Source organism: Saccostrea echinata, unplaced genomic scaffold (genome assembly GCF_033153115.1).
Source record: "Saccostrea echinata isolate AGI-Se365-2 ecotype Australia unplaced genomic scaffold, CSIRO_AGI_Sech_v1 ptg000016l, whole genome shotgun sequence".
NCBI lineage: Eukaryota > Metazoa > Mollusca > Bivalvia > Ostreida > Ostreidae > Saccostrea > Saccostrea echinata.
This window is the reverse complement of record NW_026889765.1, coordinates 24,814,398-24,831,276: the sequence shown is the minus strand read 5'-3', so window position 1 is coordinate 24,831,276 and position 16,879 is coordinate 24,814,398. Positions and strand designations below refer to the sequence as shown.

At 31.8% G+C, this 16,879-nt stretch overlaps 1 protein-coding gene across 1 annotated transcript; it reads left to right on the top strand.

The window, feature by feature from the left end:
* The first annotated feature begins 455 nt into the window (after nucleotides 1–455).
* LOC133188245 (sodium- and chloride-dependent glycine transporter 1-like) lies at nucleotides 456–15,676 on the top strand. Its single transcript, XM_061323623.1, has 14 exons — nucleotides 456–479; nucleotides 8,532–8,727; nucleotides 9,117–9,248; nucleotides 11,067–11,379; nucleotides 11,568–11,700; nucleotides 11,916–12,050; nucleotides 12,257–12,360; nucleotides 12,557–12,687; nucleotides 13,201–13,313; nucleotides 13,575–13,706; nucleotides 14,169–14,268; nucleotides 14,402–14,502; nucleotides 14,890–15,057; nucleotides 15,542–15,676. Exons 1-14 carry the CDS (start codon nucleotides 456–458, stop codon nucleotides 15,674–15,676), a joined length of 1,917 nt encoding a protein of 638 aa, XP_061179607.1.
* Nucleotides 15,677–16,879: the final 1,203 nt, after the last annotated feature.

The following is a 16,879-nucleotide window of genomic DNA, read 5'->3' as shown; positions in this document are numbered from 1 at the left end:
TCTTCTAAAAAACCTTCCACCACAAAATATAGTTCCTCACTTAATGCTTTTGGTAGGGAATTTAATCATGGAGTTTTAACTGAATATAGTTTAATTGGCATTGTAGAGTCCAAAATTATTGTAAGAATTAAAACTTTAAGCAGAATTTTTGAAATATAGGTTAAGATATGAATCTGCTCAAAAGCTCAGGAGCGAACCTCGTTAAGTTATATTTAAAGTACGAGTTTCCTATTGCATCGGAGGTACAGGGCGGGGCTTAAGGCGAGAGCGATTATAATAGCTCGAGCCAGGCCCCGCCCTGTATCTCCGATACAGTAGGAAACGAGTATTCTGAATGATTTGTGACATGACCTTTCTTATGACCTCACTAATTCACATGTGTATCTAGGTACATTTCTCTCAACCAATCAGGTGATTTTGCAGAGAGTTGATTAAGCACCCCAATCGCAACTGAAATGCCGAGTGAGGTGGACGTGCAGGTATCTATCAATTTAAATCATTATAATTATGAGATAAACAATATAATGTGTTTTCCCAAAATTTAATTTATATTTGATTGCGTAGGTTTTTTTCCTTTCTATTTACCTCTTGCTGACCCTTTTTGTCCCCTGCTTTTGCGAAAGCGAGGGGGCATTAAATATCATTCGTTTGTCAGTCTGTCCGTCTGTCACAAAAACTTTAACCTTGGTAATAACATTTGAATAAGAATAGATAGGGCTTCCGCTTCCATATTTCACATGTACATTACCTGTGACAAGACCTTTCCAAATATGCTATGATGTTTGATCCCTTGACCTTGACCATGAAGTTTGACCTACATGTACTTTTCAAAAATGCTATTTTCCTTATAACTTTTGATTAAGAAGAGATACATGTAGGGCTTTCATAGGACATGTGCATTACCTGTGACAAAATGTTTCCGAGCATTCTATGATTTTTTACCCCTTGACCTTGACCATATTCATATTTCATATTTGATCTAATTTAAAAAAAAAATAACGTTAGTGATTACTTTTGAATGACATATCACCCACTAAGACACCGAAAGCGGGGGACCACAATTCTTTGAATTTGCTTGTTTAAGTCAAGCTAGGAATTACAGAATTTTGTAAAGGAATAGAGGATTTGATAATTTTAATACAAAATCTTTTCTTTCATTTATAATCCTTGCACTTAAAAAAATATAAACTTCCATTAGCCAATTATCCAAATACTTCACTTGTTCTTTAAACAATCACGGGTCAAGACCAGAAGTTATGCGTTGTAGTAAACGACAAAAAAACTCAGGGTTTTCAATAAGGCCAAAATTAAAAAATTGTTTTTTTTTTTTTTTTTGCCCTTTTCCGACTCAGATTTTTAACAATGGGTAGGTAGGTAGGAAAAATATTTTATTTTTTTCCTTGAAAATTATACCAAGAAGCATAACCGCCAAAATGCTCATCTGAGTCACTTTTAATATTGCTGCTATTCAAAAGGTTGTTTCTGAAAGATTTTTCTACATTCCCATGAAAAATTGTGGGTACACCCTGGGCTTAAGGACTCATGAGATAACCGAATTTAATCTAACCTACATGGGGATTCTGAATATTAGTATGACTAATGTGGCCTTGCTTTTATAAAAGAAAAATGTTCGACAATGATTTTCCCCTAAATGCATGATTGTATATGGGCAGAAGGGCACTTTATGCTGCAATAAGAAAGGAATAGACATGCTTTCTGCTGCATGTTTAAAATTTATAAGGCCTTGAGATGGTTTATAATTTACTTTTTGTCTGCTTGTATCAATTTGTGTAAAAAAAAAATCAAGGGGGGGGGGGGGGTTTAGAAATTAGAAATAATATTAAGGGCAATTTTTTCTATGGGAAATGATATATCAAGTGAAACTCATCATATCAAAAATTTTAAAAAATTATGTTATAAAAAAAATGACGTAAATCCTCTTGAGAACTTCTTTCTGGTGTAGAAACATTGATCCTGCGGGTATCAACTTTAAAGTTTGAACATCATTTAATGTATTTGACTTTGACTTGATACCCTGTGTTTCCAAGCCCATTTCTCATCCAACTTTTAAGTTTTATTAGATTTATGTAAGTTGACTTAATGTATCTGAAGGTAAAATCAGCAGCCTTGTTTGCCACTTTTCCTCATCAACGATGTTTCTCTACTTTCGGTTTTAAAAAGCACCTCCAAATTTGATAATTATTTTAAATTTATTAAATAATAATTTATGTCTGATATCTTTTACATTCTCAGTCATTATTTTCTATCCCCTATTACTACTTTTGTCAGCTGTGTGCGTTCAAGCGAGAAGTGATTTCCTGTACACCTTTCACACCCGATTTCACACCTTTGCCTGCATTAAAATCTAAGGCGATGTGTACTGAATAAGCAAAAGAGCTAATCTAGAATTAACACATATTTCGCCAGTATCTTCAAAACAGAATTTGGATTTGAAAAATATTTAGACTTACTACCTAAAAAATTTAGAACAATTCTAATTAAATTAAGAACTGCAAATCATCGTCTCCCAGTTGAGACTGGGAGATGGTTTGGAATTCCCAAAAAGGATAGACTTTGTAATATGTGTAATAATGGACAAATAGCAGATGAGTATCACTATATTTTACAGTGCCATTTTTTCTCAGAATGCAGAAAAAAGTATCTACCTAGTAAATATTGTAATAGACCAAATTTCTACAAATTTTCAGAATTGTTGTCAACTGCTGACTCCAAGGTATTAATCAAACTATGCAGCTACATAGATAGGGTATATGAACAAGTCTGTCCTCCATAATAATTTTTATTGTTACTTTATAATTTGAATGTATTTCCGCCATTTCACGTGTATCTTGTATACTGTTTTTGTATATATTGTACATAGAACCTCATGTACCATTAATTGGTTTGAGTGAATAAATTGAACTTGAACTTGAGCCAATTACATTATATTTTTAACGCTACATGTACTATTCAAAGCATCTAAATGACTTTAAAGAAGTTTTTAACAAGATTAAAACAAACTGGTTTGAAATTATTTAAATAAAAAAATGTAAATGAAAAGAGCAATAAAATATTTTGAGTCGGGCTAATTTCTGTGGGTCGGTCGGCTGAGGGCAAACAAACAATATTTTAATTTAGGCCTAAGGGATGACGGGAGGCGATTTATCACCACTGCAATGGTCAGAATTCACTGCTTCAAATTTCATAACTGAAAAAACATAATTTTATATATCTATTTTTGAATTTATTTCTTTCAAAATTCAATACTCTGACAATTTTGGCCAGAATTCAATAAAAGAATAAAAATAATTAATAAATTTAAACAATTGAAGATATACATAATTAATAGATGAAATCCCACACAAGCGCGGGGAATTGAATTTATACCACTACCGACAGAAAATATTTTGTTGTTTCTACTGACAGCCTACGGTCTTATAGCAGGAAGAAATACTTTGTTCAAAATCCTGCATGAAGTAGATGTGCGTCTCCACCCCAACCCCTCTTTGTAAAAAATTGAAAAATAACAATTTCATTAATTGATGTTTATTGTGAAACCTGTCATACTATGTTATGGATATTGTACTTCAGATGCTCTTATTTCATTTCCGTCAAGGATAAAAACAGCGAATATGTACATTTTACTGATAAATTGATTTTTTTTGGGGGGGGGGGGTGTAAAAATTCACATTACTTGTATCTTGATTTATAAATATGTATGTACCTTACTGATATGTACAAAATGTACTTTACTTTTTTTTTACATATCGATAAGGTACCTACATATTTATAATCCAAGACCCAAGTACAGGGTATGTGTAAAAAAAAACCGAGTATTTGATACAAAAGACTGAGACTGTATTCAAAAAAAAAAAAAAAAAAAAAAAAAAAAACAACTGAAATGTATTGATTAAAGCTAAAAATTTAACAGCTTTAGTTGAATTTTAACAATACCTTATTCATTAATTTTCTCTTTTCATGTAAGCAAGTTTATTACGAAGTACAAATTGTACTTCGTGTTCGTTGCCATGATGCTCTCCGTAAGGAATATATACAAATTTTACCGATAAATTTATGTAGAAAACTTATTGCATATATGTTATAGTCTTTCGATATATAAATATATTCACAACTTATAGTGTTATCAATGATTTACCATTATTTCAATGACCATTAATTCACACAAAAGTTTTTTATGCTCATGTAGCTATAATCGCCTCGTTTTTTTTTTAATTGTTAACATCCAGCTCGATGCTATATGATGTTCTAGAAGCTTCTGTCAATATTAAGATCGGTGACGAATGACGAAAATAATTTTCACACATCCCTTTTTAATCGGTTATCACAACTTTTTTCTTTTATATCATTTAAGGTATTCAATGTATAACGACCATTTTTTTGTACCTAATAAATAAATGGTCCGATTTTTAAATCATGGTAGCATTTCTAAAAGTGTTATCAAACAAAAATACTCCACCAAAGGAATTTACCAATTTTGATTATGGTACAATTAGTTGTACCTTTAAGTTAACATTGAAATCTATGGGCAGCACATGTGTTATTATGATATTGTAAAAAGGTAATTTAAATTTCATACAAATCTCTTGGTGAATATATGCATAAACTCTCTCTTTATTAAAATATGAAATAAAATGAATCATTCACCATATATATTTTGAAAAAAATTAGGATATTCTCCTTTTCATCAAGGGTAGATAACTCTTCAAAAAGTTTTTAGATGCAAAACGACTGGCTTCTTACATGTTATCTGTCATGTGAATTTGATTCATTTCACTCTCATCGTTATCTAGCAATGCATTTTTAACCAGTTTAAGATGATTTAAAATTGTTCAAAATCCCTCCATTATACATTGAATGCCTTAAATCAAGTTTTGATTGAATAATTCAGTGATGACGTTTTATGAAATATATAAACGATTGCTTTTTGTCAGTTTCATTAAAAAATGCCGGTAACTTAGATCCGCCAACCAGAAACGCCACCGTACTCACGTTTTTTGCTATTTCATGGCTGTTTATAGAAAATGAAAGTAGACTTTTAATTTAATGTACGATACTTACTATGAGAGTGAAATCTAAATATAGTTTACGGACATCATCTTGTACATGTATATAGTGTATTGCTAGAGGAGTAAGTAAGAACTATGGTGTACCCGTTTCGGAGTTTATAGGCAACATTTCTTAATTTATAAGTATAGATTTGAAGATATCTATATTTCTATTATTGGGTGCAATAATTGAATTTAACCCTTGCTCATCAACAAATGAATTGATGCGCGCATCAATGGAACTAATGAGAGCAATGAAGACTTAGTTGTTTGCGAGAGAGAGAGAGAGAGAGAGAGAGAGATGAAAGTTGCGCGCAATTCATGATCAGTTGATGAAAGCAATGCTTATTCGATGCAAGTAATAATTCTACTTGTCTTCTCGATCATCAATTCAATTGTTGAGCTCAGCAATATGGTGGAATTATTGCTTGCAAAAATTAATTCATACATCGGTATAAATTATTTGTTGATCTTTATATCTTTAATTGTCTAGCAACGATTTTGATGTAGGAATTAATGCGAGATGAAGAGATCATCATTCAAATTATGGATCTATCTAACTGGAGATATCGCTAATCTTAAAATAGTTCCTTTTCCTAAAAGAATTGTTAGTGGTATCTTAATTCGCGTGAAGGGAGCAATGATTCAATTATCTTTAAGATCATTAATTAATTGAATTGATTTGTACATAATTCAATTGTAGAAAAAATAATTCAGCTTATTCGCGTATTATTTGAATTATTGCTCATCTCAATTGAAATTAATTAAATTGATGAAATAATTTATTTATTTGATGAGAACAACGTTTCAATTTTTATACGAATCAAATCAGCAAATACTCCTTCAATATGTATTTCAATAAAATTCGGCACGTATAAGAACAATGTCAAAAATACATAATTTAGTGCATCGATTTAATTTCGATAAGAAAATATTGTTATGGTTAACGGTAAATAAGAAATAGAATAATTTACATGTATTAAATTATTTCAAAATGCTATTCTTCTTCAATTTTTGGGTTGAATTAAATTATTTCCTCTGATCACATCTTGAACTTTTGTCATAATGTTCAAATTTTATATTTGGCCCTTCAAGGTGGAATACAATGAAATAGTGAGGTCAATATCATACCATGCGTTTCATAACGGAAAAGTTCAAGTACGACTTTGACACTATAGCAATTTGCCTTGGGACATTGGGTTTCACATACAGATATGTATTTGTAATCGAATAAAACATATTGTATTATACCATTATTTTGACCTCATTTATCTGTAAATCTATAATTTCGATTTTCTTTTTCTTTCCCTTTTTCGTGAAAGCGAGGGGACATTAAATTGCTTTCATCTGCCAGTCTGTCACAAAAATTTTAACCTTGGTCATAACTTTTGAATAAGAAGAGATAGCGCTTTCATAATTCACATAATTATCTGTGACAAGACCTTTCCAAACCCACCCCGTTACCTTGACTTTCAAGTTTAACCCAATTATCAAAAAAAAAAAAATATTATGTGCTCTTAAATGCGGGCTATAATAAATAATTCAGTTCGCATGAACCTGAAGCATATTTGCAGCTCTGTTCTGCAGCTATTTATTACAAATGCCAAATAAAATGACAATTTTTTTCAATTTTAGAATGCAGCAGAAGGTGGGGCCCAAAAAATATCCCACACCTTCAACAAAAGAAAACCAGTAATTTGAACAATAACATTGTGCATGGAGGTTTGAGGGGGTGGAGGTGGGTAAAACTTTTAAACTACGCTTTTTGGAGCCAAAAGTTATTTTGATATTGATGAGGCTTATAGTCGCCACTAGGGGCGCATAGAAACTATAACCCGGAAAAACCCCTCAAGACCCATATGCATTCATACAACATTATTAATAAATCAAAATACCACAATTCTGTAAGCATTTAGATCACATATTAAATTTATTTATATATACTGTACATAAAACTTGACCTTGAAGTTTAACCTAATTTTTTTAAATTTCAAATTAATTTTACTTTGGTAACAATGCAAGTTATAGCTTTTTAAAAAGCTTGCCGACTAAACCAATCAGTTGACATCTATAGAACGTATAAGCATGAGAAGTGCTATACGTTTCCGTCATCAAGGAGCGACATAGTTGCGTTACATCACATAACACAAGATGTACAATTGACTTTCTAAATGTCATAACCAAATATTGCAAATTAACGAATATCTAAGACGTGCCACTTTTTGGTCTTTTACAACGTACATAATTTTATATTATTGAAAGAAAAGGGGGGAACAGACTGAATCAAGAAGGATGTCCCATTTACCTGGTGGAGGGAGTTTATTTATAATTGGACTACTCCACTTATGGGATAATCGGAAAACAAAATAGATTTCAAGAATACTTAGCGAATTCATTGCTTTAGTGTTGCCTGCCCATATACAATGTTATTTAAAAATGAGATAAAATTTGTAGTTAATAAAAAATCTGGAGCTTAAGAATCAAGTTAAAAGAACAAACTGTATTTATTTCCGTTGAAGTTATCATACCCATTCAATAGAACAATCAAAGAAACAGATGCGAAGATAATTTATTCGTGACATATGCATTGGCGCGAAGTGATTGTGTTACCCCTTTCGTAGAAAACAAATGGACTAATCCAGGAGTTTAGAAACGCAGAAGAAATGTTAAGCGGGCATGTCAGTACAAAGAATCGCAAAGAATAAACATGTGCATGAAAAAAAAAAAAAAAACTAAAGGAAGTAAACACATAATTATCATTATTTTGCATCAGTAATATGATTATTTCTTCTGCAAACTGTATTTGTTAAAATGCAGGTTACACATTCCGATGTAAATCAGCTTGCACAAAATCTAGCTCACTAAGTATGATCGCTTAGTTTCGGACGAAATTGAACCTTATTTCGCTCGTGGCGTCAGGCAGTAACTTTTGAATGAGAGAAGATAGGGCATTAAGATATACGTAACCTATGACAACACCTTTCAGCAAGATATATCATTTTTGACTTCATGACCTTGGCCAAGAATTTTGACCTACTTATCAAAAACTTTAACTTTGGCCATAACTTTTGCTCGAAAGAGATGAGACTTTCATCTTTTTACCCCACTTGTGCTTTACTTGTGACAAGGTCTTTCGGATTGTATTAGAATATTTGACCTCAAGACCTTCATCTTGAAGTTTGATGCAGTTACATGTATGAGAAGCTTTAACCTTTGCCATAACTGTTATTAATTCAATATTTTATGTCTTTTTATATGATGTACAGCCTAGACAGGAAACAAAAACAAAACAAATACAATATACTTTAAATAATTGCATCCTAACCACTAACACACCGAAAGCGGCGGGCCACAATTGTTTGTAATTATATTATATTATTTTGTATTTTACATTGTAAATGTACTTGCATAATTGATTAACTTGATTAATTACGTTTAAAATAAACATTCCATTTTGTACACTAGACTAATGAACTCTTTGTCGCAATGGATATAGAAGACAATCCCTCTTCGCTTTTAGAATCGGAATCTGATAATTCTAGTCCCCAGGACCGGGCGGTATGGAGTCGAAAAATAGAATACCTCTTATCTCTATTTGGTTTCAGCGTGGGACTGAGTAATATCTGGAGATTTCCATATCTTTGTATGCGAAACGGAGGAGGTAGGTGTCTTATAAAATGTAGGATTTATAAAGATTTGTAATATTAATGTTTACTAAATAGAGCTTGAAATGACCTAAATGGAATGTGCAATAGTCCGTAATCTTAAAATATGTAATCTTTTTTAAATAAAAAAACATAAATATATGCATGGAAAGAAAGTATAAATTACTTCAGCTTTTATGACAATTAAATGTGAAGATAACGAACCAGTTATCATGTTCAAATGTTGTGAGCCTGCAAAGAGACTTCTGAAAATATCAGAGTGTGGATTATTGTGTTTTTAACGTGATATTTTGAAAAGAATGGTAAAAATGTCTTAAATTATATTGCGAAAGACCCAAACATTTCATAGAAATATAAATCATATGTGTAGATATACATTTTACAGGTGCTTTCTTGGTCCCTTTCTTTGTCATTTTATTTTTCTGCGGAGTTCCTCTTTACTTTTTGGAAGTTTCTCTAGGACAGTTTTCTGGGAAAAGTCCAGTGGTAGTTTGGGCCATATCTCCATTATTTACAGGTAACACTAAACATACTCTGCACCTTTTTATGAAAATTATTTGGAAAAAACAATGATCGATTAAGTCTATAAACGAAGAAAGAATTATTAATAATTTAAAGCTGACATCGTAACATCTATTCAGCCAAAAGTTATAGATACACAGATATGATATAACCAGGGTTCTCCATGAGCTGTTTTACTGTGTTGGCCCCGAAACAGTAAAATTTCCCCTGACACTGTAACGACTCAAATTTTATGTGTGCGACACAGTAAATATTTTGCGACACATTAAATTTTGTGATAATCAAAACATAAATTCTCTCTAACTGAAACTTTAATAAAACAAATCTACTGTCTTTCAATTTTTAAGGCAGATCACTTAATTATCTCTGAATAAGGGCACTTTATCTTGCTTCACCTTGCATAATCAACTATCTCCTAGACCCTCGGAGGACTTTACGCATGAAGGAACATAGGCAAATAATTTGTTTTCACAATTCCATGTAACCGTATAATTGCTAGTTGCATTTTTAAATATTATTTAGAAGTTTATTATAAATATATGTCTTTATAATGGTGACATTTTTCTGCCCCTTACATGCAAGATAAATCATGTTAACATGCAATATAATTATGGAGACATGCGACTTATTTATGTCAACATGCAAAATATTTATGTTGACATGCAAGTTACCAATCTCCTTAGAGAATCTAATTTTAATGTTGGTAAACTTACTTACTAACGCCATTATATGATATCAATGTTTGTTTGTTTTATTTCAACCAGAGACAGTACATCTCATAGCAGTATACAAAATACGTACATAAATAATTATACATAAGCTTTGCACAGGATAAATGTAGTATATGCTATACAATATACATTACATGTGGCAATTACATAACCAATAGCATTTAATGTATTATCATACAAGCAAGATGTAACAGAATTATGTTGACATGCGACTTATTTATGTTAACATGAGAGATAATTATGTAGACATCTGACTTGTTTATGTCAATATGCAAGATAAATATGTAGACATGCAACTTATTTATTTCAACATGCAAGATAATTATTTTAACATGCAAGTTAATTATGTCAGCATGCGAGATATGTATATTGGCATGCAACTTATTATCTTGCATGTTGACATAAATATCTTGCATGTTAAAATATAACTGGTCTGTTGACATCAATAAGTCGCATGTGGATATAAATAAGTTGCATGTTGACATACATAAATTGCATGTTAACATAATCATATTGCATGTTAAAAGATAACTCGCATGTTCACATAATTAAGTCGCATGTAGACATAATAAAGTTGCATGTCTACATAATTATGTTGCATGTTAACATAAATAAGTTGCATGTTGACATTAATATCTTGCATGTTAACATAATTATCTAGCATGTTGACAAAAATAAGTCGCATGTCAACATAATTCTGTTCCATCTTGCTTGTATGATGTCCTGTGTGTGCACATGTGAATGCTTTAGTCGGGAATTGGATCGCGAAATTACCGCTAATATTAGTGGTTCACGTAAAGTCTGCAACATAGTAAAATTTCAAATGATGGAGAACCCTGTATATATATATATATATATATATATATATATATATATATATATATATATATATATATATATATATATATATATATATATATATATATATATATATATATATATATATAATCAAAATGAAAGAAACGAAAAGAAATGTTAAAGACATTGATTAACATTTGCATTTTAAGAATTATTTATTCTTAAGAATTATGATTAGATATTAAAGGCTTTTAATATATGCTCATTCTGTATATGTGTTTTAGGACTCGGATGGCTAATGATGATAATCTCCTTAGTGGTCTCGTGGTACTACAACACGGTCATTGCTTGGGTTATCTATTACTTTGTCCATTCATTCTTTCCAAATATCCCATGGGCCACATGTAATAACTGGTGGAACACAGAAAAGTGTATTGTCAGCCTCAAGGATAGATCAAGTTGGAACAACTCTCTTCCACTGATGAACCAGTCTTTGTTAGCAACTGTTATTAGTCAAAACGAATCCCTCTACTCATCCAACTTTTCCTATGTCAGTCAGAATTTGACTTACAACACCGCAGCGTATGAATTTTGGGAGTATGTGTTTATTAACAAGATAAACTTAATTCATACTGTAGAGAAACCGAAAGAGATTCTGGTCACGGCACCAAAATTATCACTGACGTGTTAATTATTAACAAATGAACATTTAAAATGTATTCATGTATTAATTGTATACGCCTTTCCCAATTGAATTATTACTGAGTTTTTCCCATAACTTTTAGGTATAATGTCCTCAGACGCTCTGATGGCATAGAGCATCCTGGTTCGGTTCAATGGCATCTCCTTCTGGTTCTGTTTGCTTCTTGGGTATTAACATTTGTATGCCTTCTCAAAGGTGTACATTCAGTTGGAAAGGTATAGCTGTAGTGTTGATTTATGTTTTCATTTTTCATATATTTTTGTAAACTGTAATGGGCTTTAAGGTAAATTTATCGAATTATATCTAAAAATAGCATAACAATTATCTGAACAAAATGATTTGCAAGACTTTTCACTTCAAATACATTGAAATATTTCAGAAATAATTCAGACAATTTTCTTTCCTGTTTGCTAAATGCATTTGATTTTAGGTTGTGTACGTGACAGTAACTTTTCCATACATATTATTGACAATTATTTTTATCCGTGGCCTGACGCTTGATGGTGCTATAGACGGAATAATTTTCTATGTAAAACCAGATTTTTCCAAAGTCCTAAACTTTCAAGTAAGTTTTTTTTACGAGAAAAGAAAATGATAGATGGAAACTTGCTGAAAATATTAGCCAACCGCGTTCACCATTTTTCATTAAAATGCGTTGTTCACAATTTTACCGAACAACCCTTGTATATTCTAGCCAAATGTCTGAAACTACCTGTAGTAATATTATGTAATTTTGGGTATTGATTTTCTTTTAATTCATTTCTTTTGAAGGTGTGGGTTGAGGCGGGAATGCAAGTTTTCTATTCTCTTGGTCCTGCTTGGGGAGGACTCATCACAATGTCAAGTTTCAATAAGTTTAACAACAAGTGTATGAAGTAAGTATATCATTAGTATAATAAATAAATATAGATATTACAAATGAACTACGTAAAACATTGATTGTTAATTATGAAGTTTTTATCAATTGATTATCCTGGATTAGGCATCACATAGGCTGCATGGATATTACCCATAGCATTACATCTTCACTATATATAGTAACTTTCTGAGTTGTTTGCCGATTTTTAATAGGGATGCTTTGTGTGTTACCTTGGTTGATGGTCTGACAAGCTTCTGCGCTGGTTTTGTTGTCTTCTCTATTCTGGGATTTATGGCCCACGATGTACACGTGACAATGGAAGAAATTTCAAAATTAGCCACAGGTATATATATATATATATATATATATATATATATATATTAGATAAATGTACCAGACTGTTGGGTTGTTCAATTTTACATATTATACATTTATTGACTGGGTTCGAGACCAACATGCGTTTTATCGGACCAAGGAACCAAACTGTTTGCCGGAGGTCGTTAGGCCAAAGGCAAACGGTTTGGTTCGAGGGGCCAACAAAACACATTTTGCCCGAGAACACAGTCAATAAATGTTTCGTTATACATTGTACTTTTTTTTTGACTAGCTTTCATGCATGCGATAATTGTTATTATATAGCTCGCCTACATGATATTATATTACCCCGCCTACAGTGTGACGTAAAAAACGTCATAGCGGTCCAACATCTCATCGATAGGTCCCATATCTCACTCAGCGGTCCACAAGCAATTTTTTAGGACCGCTCAGAAAAAATTGGATATGTTAGACTCTTTTTAGTAAAGATTTATATCATCAGGAAACAACTTTGTAAAGGTATAACAATATATTTTGTCAGGACCTGGACTGGTGTTTATAGCATACCCAGAAGCCTTAACAAAACTCCCGATGCCACATCTGTGGGGGGTCCTGTTTTTCCTCATGTTAATAACTGTTGGAGTTGACACCCAGGTAAGTAAATACTGTTATATATCTCAATGGAAATCACGGGGAACCGTTCCCCTGGAGATTCTTTGTTACAAAACGAAATTCAAAGGAAGAATTGTTTGAAGGGAAATGTAAAAATATTAAATGGAAAATCGATGTTGTTTTTCTAAAAAAAAAAAAAAAAAAAAAAAAAAAAAAAAAAAAAAAAAGTCATATATTTATTTATCTAAATATGATATATTTATTTATATAATAATATTTATTTTTATAAACCTTCATTTTCAGTTCGTAATGTTTGAAACTGTTGCTAGTGGACTAGCGGACATATTCCCTAAGAAATTGAAATCGAGGAAAGTCCAGACAGCGGCCATTTTGTGTGTCGTTCTCTTTCTGCTGGGAATTCCTTTCACAACTAATGTAAATTTCAATATATTATAAAAACGTTTTAGTGTGTATTATCAAAATAGCTTTATGTATAGCATTTTCATATACATTTACATGTACTGTGAATTCATTAATGGGCGCGGGGGGGGGGGTGGGGGGTTAATTTTTGGTGTTTTCGAGAAATAGTATGAGGAGGCCTTCGAATTTAGTACTCCACGAAATTTAAAATCTCAAGCTAAAGTACAGCTGTATCATGTTCAACTCTTCAACCAGGAAATCACATCCTAAGGAACCAATCTTCTTCCTCAAATCAAGAAATTTTACTTCTCGAAAATAAGTGATTTTTAGCACATTAAATGACGTAAATGAAACACAAAAAGGTTTCAAACGTCATGATTTTCTCGCTTTTTTTGTGTTCCTTACAAATTTCATAGGCCTACGTATGGTGTAAGGACACTCGAAATATACTAATATCACTTTCTTTTTTATGTCCAGGGAGGAATATTCATTTTCCAGCTAGTAGACTGGTACGCTTCCACTTTCTGCATCATGTTTGGCTCATTCTTAGAATGTATCGTTATTGCATGGGTCTTTGGTAAGGAAAAGAATATTGATTTAAACTTTAAATGGTGCATAAATGAATTTGAATTGAAATATAATTTTAACCACTTCAGGGTACAACACACACAGAAATTTTAATACATCAATGCTACATGTAATGGTTACAGGTGCAGAACGCTTCAGTCGAGACGTAGAGCTGATGATAGGAAGACATGTCCCCCTCCCAATGAGGATAAGTTGGTGCATAGTTACTCCATTATTTATGCTGGTAAGATGATATCAAACAATAAAAAGAATTCATTTAGTTGAGTTGATGGTTATGTTAATAAACTTTAACAACAAAGCCAGAGTATTCGAAAATAGTTTGTAGGAACGAAAATTCCATAAGTCCTGGACTGGTGAGACTATTACAAACATGCTTAACTGAGCACATTGATCTTGAACTTTTTTCATTGCTGACTACGTACCAGTATGTATCTTTTTCCATAATTCTGTCCATATAATTAATCTTTGGAACCATCCCTTTGTTCTTTGAAAATATCGACAGAGTAAATTGAATCACAAAGTGTATGCCGAATTTAAGACTTTTTATAAATTATTTTTTCTCCTAAATAACAGAGAAAAATGTAAAAGGATTACTTTTCTGTCTTTGAAGGTGCTATTTTTGATATCTGTGATTATGTATGCACCTCCAAACTCCAGCAGCTACACTTATCCGGATTTCGCTATCGGGATCGGTCAGGTTTTTGCCATCCTCCCTCTGATACCAATTCCAGTCATGATGATCTGGCAACTCCTTCGATCCAAGGGACCATTCATTAAGGTATGTAATTCAAAGTTAAGAATAATCATAAATGGATGCAATATACACATATTAGCTAGATTTACTGTATGAAATGCACAATATCTTAAATCGAAGGGTTAATCTTTCCTCTTTACGCAGACCATAGGTGGTGCCAAAAACTAAAAAAAAAATATATATATAAGAGCCAGCAACAGAATTTCAAATTCTATAATAGATAACATTGTATACTTTTCATAAATATTAATTTTATTTAGGGTCGAGCCAAATAGATTTAATGTACAAATACACGAAATACATCTTAATTTGATTTTTTCGCCCTTCTTTACGTTTTGAAAAATATCAAACAATTTTATGCATGATTATTATGACAAATTATCATTAATCAAAATTTATGACATCTGGATAAGGGTACGGGATTTAGATTTAGATGACCATACCAGTACACCAAAAATTTATAATACATATATCGTTTTAGTAAATAGCACATCATCTTCTTTTGCAGAGAATAAAGACTCTTGCTAGCCCGGATTCTAGCTGGGGACCTAACAGTAAACGTCACTGGCAGACGTACAAAATGTATGAATATAAAGGTGGACTAATGAACAGAATCAAAGTGAATCTACTGGGAGATAATTAAAATAATGTATTTTAAATTTAGAATATATATACAGTAGCACTGCAGTCAAGCTGATGCAAGGGAAATAAAGATATGTTAATTTGTGTGGCCTTTTAAAAATATTTATTTAAACAGCTATAATCTTATAAATAAAAGATAAATTTTATTTTGTTATTCCTTAAGTAGAAGAATAATAATCCATAAATTACTAAGTTTGATATATTATAACTTAGTGTTCTATAGTGTCCTTTACAACAATTTTGATATTTCTTCTGCATTTTTACATGACAATTGTCACGTACAAATTCTGCATAAGAAATTTTTGTAAAGAATTCCCTAGATTGGGGAAAATCAAATCCAAGAACACTTCAAAATATAAAAAGTTTGGTAGTGATAATCCAGCATTATAAACATGGATCTTCTAAATACATTTTGCCAGTTAGTAACTGGTATGCTTGTGATTTCTGTATGAAAATTAATCAAATTATGAATTAAATAGTCATTTTTCAGATGTCATTCGCACAAAAGTAATTGTGTAATTCATTCAATCAAGACTGAGACAAGTATATTGGTTTGAAAACTATTTTTTGCAAATGAATTGAATGCGATTTCATCAAGTTGTTTTGGTTGTATTATATATTTCGGGCGTATCTTGAGATCATTATATGTGGTTTTTCCACAGTTCAGGTAGCAATTTGGTGACTCAGCTCTGTCTGCAGTGGGTATATTGTACACTCTCTTACTAAGAATTTGATACGATCATTCATGTAAATGTCATCTATTCAATCAAAAACCTGATCAAGTCCAATTTTCCACAGCTTATAGATTAGACCAAGGTAGGAGATGTGACAGGGCTTGCAGTACATTTGTTTTTCTTTTACGCTGTATGTGAAAGACTCTATTCTTCATAAAAGAGGATAATTTGTTAAATATGTTGAAATCGTCTTGCACGGGTAAAGAAAACAAAATTTGTTTATCTGAAGGTCTCTTTCATACTGAAGTTCGAACTAGGTGACCTATATGCGGAAAAATAGACGAAAACTGCACGCATCATAAAAATAATGCGAGTGTCAATTCAGTTAAAGAGATCATAAATCAAATAATGAATATGCTGAATTGAAGATATCTATGGAGGGGGGGGGGGAGGGCTGGGGGTGGTTCCGGACCCCTCCCCGGAATTTGCAGAGTCATTAAACGTATAAACTATAGCAACTAAAAGTGACC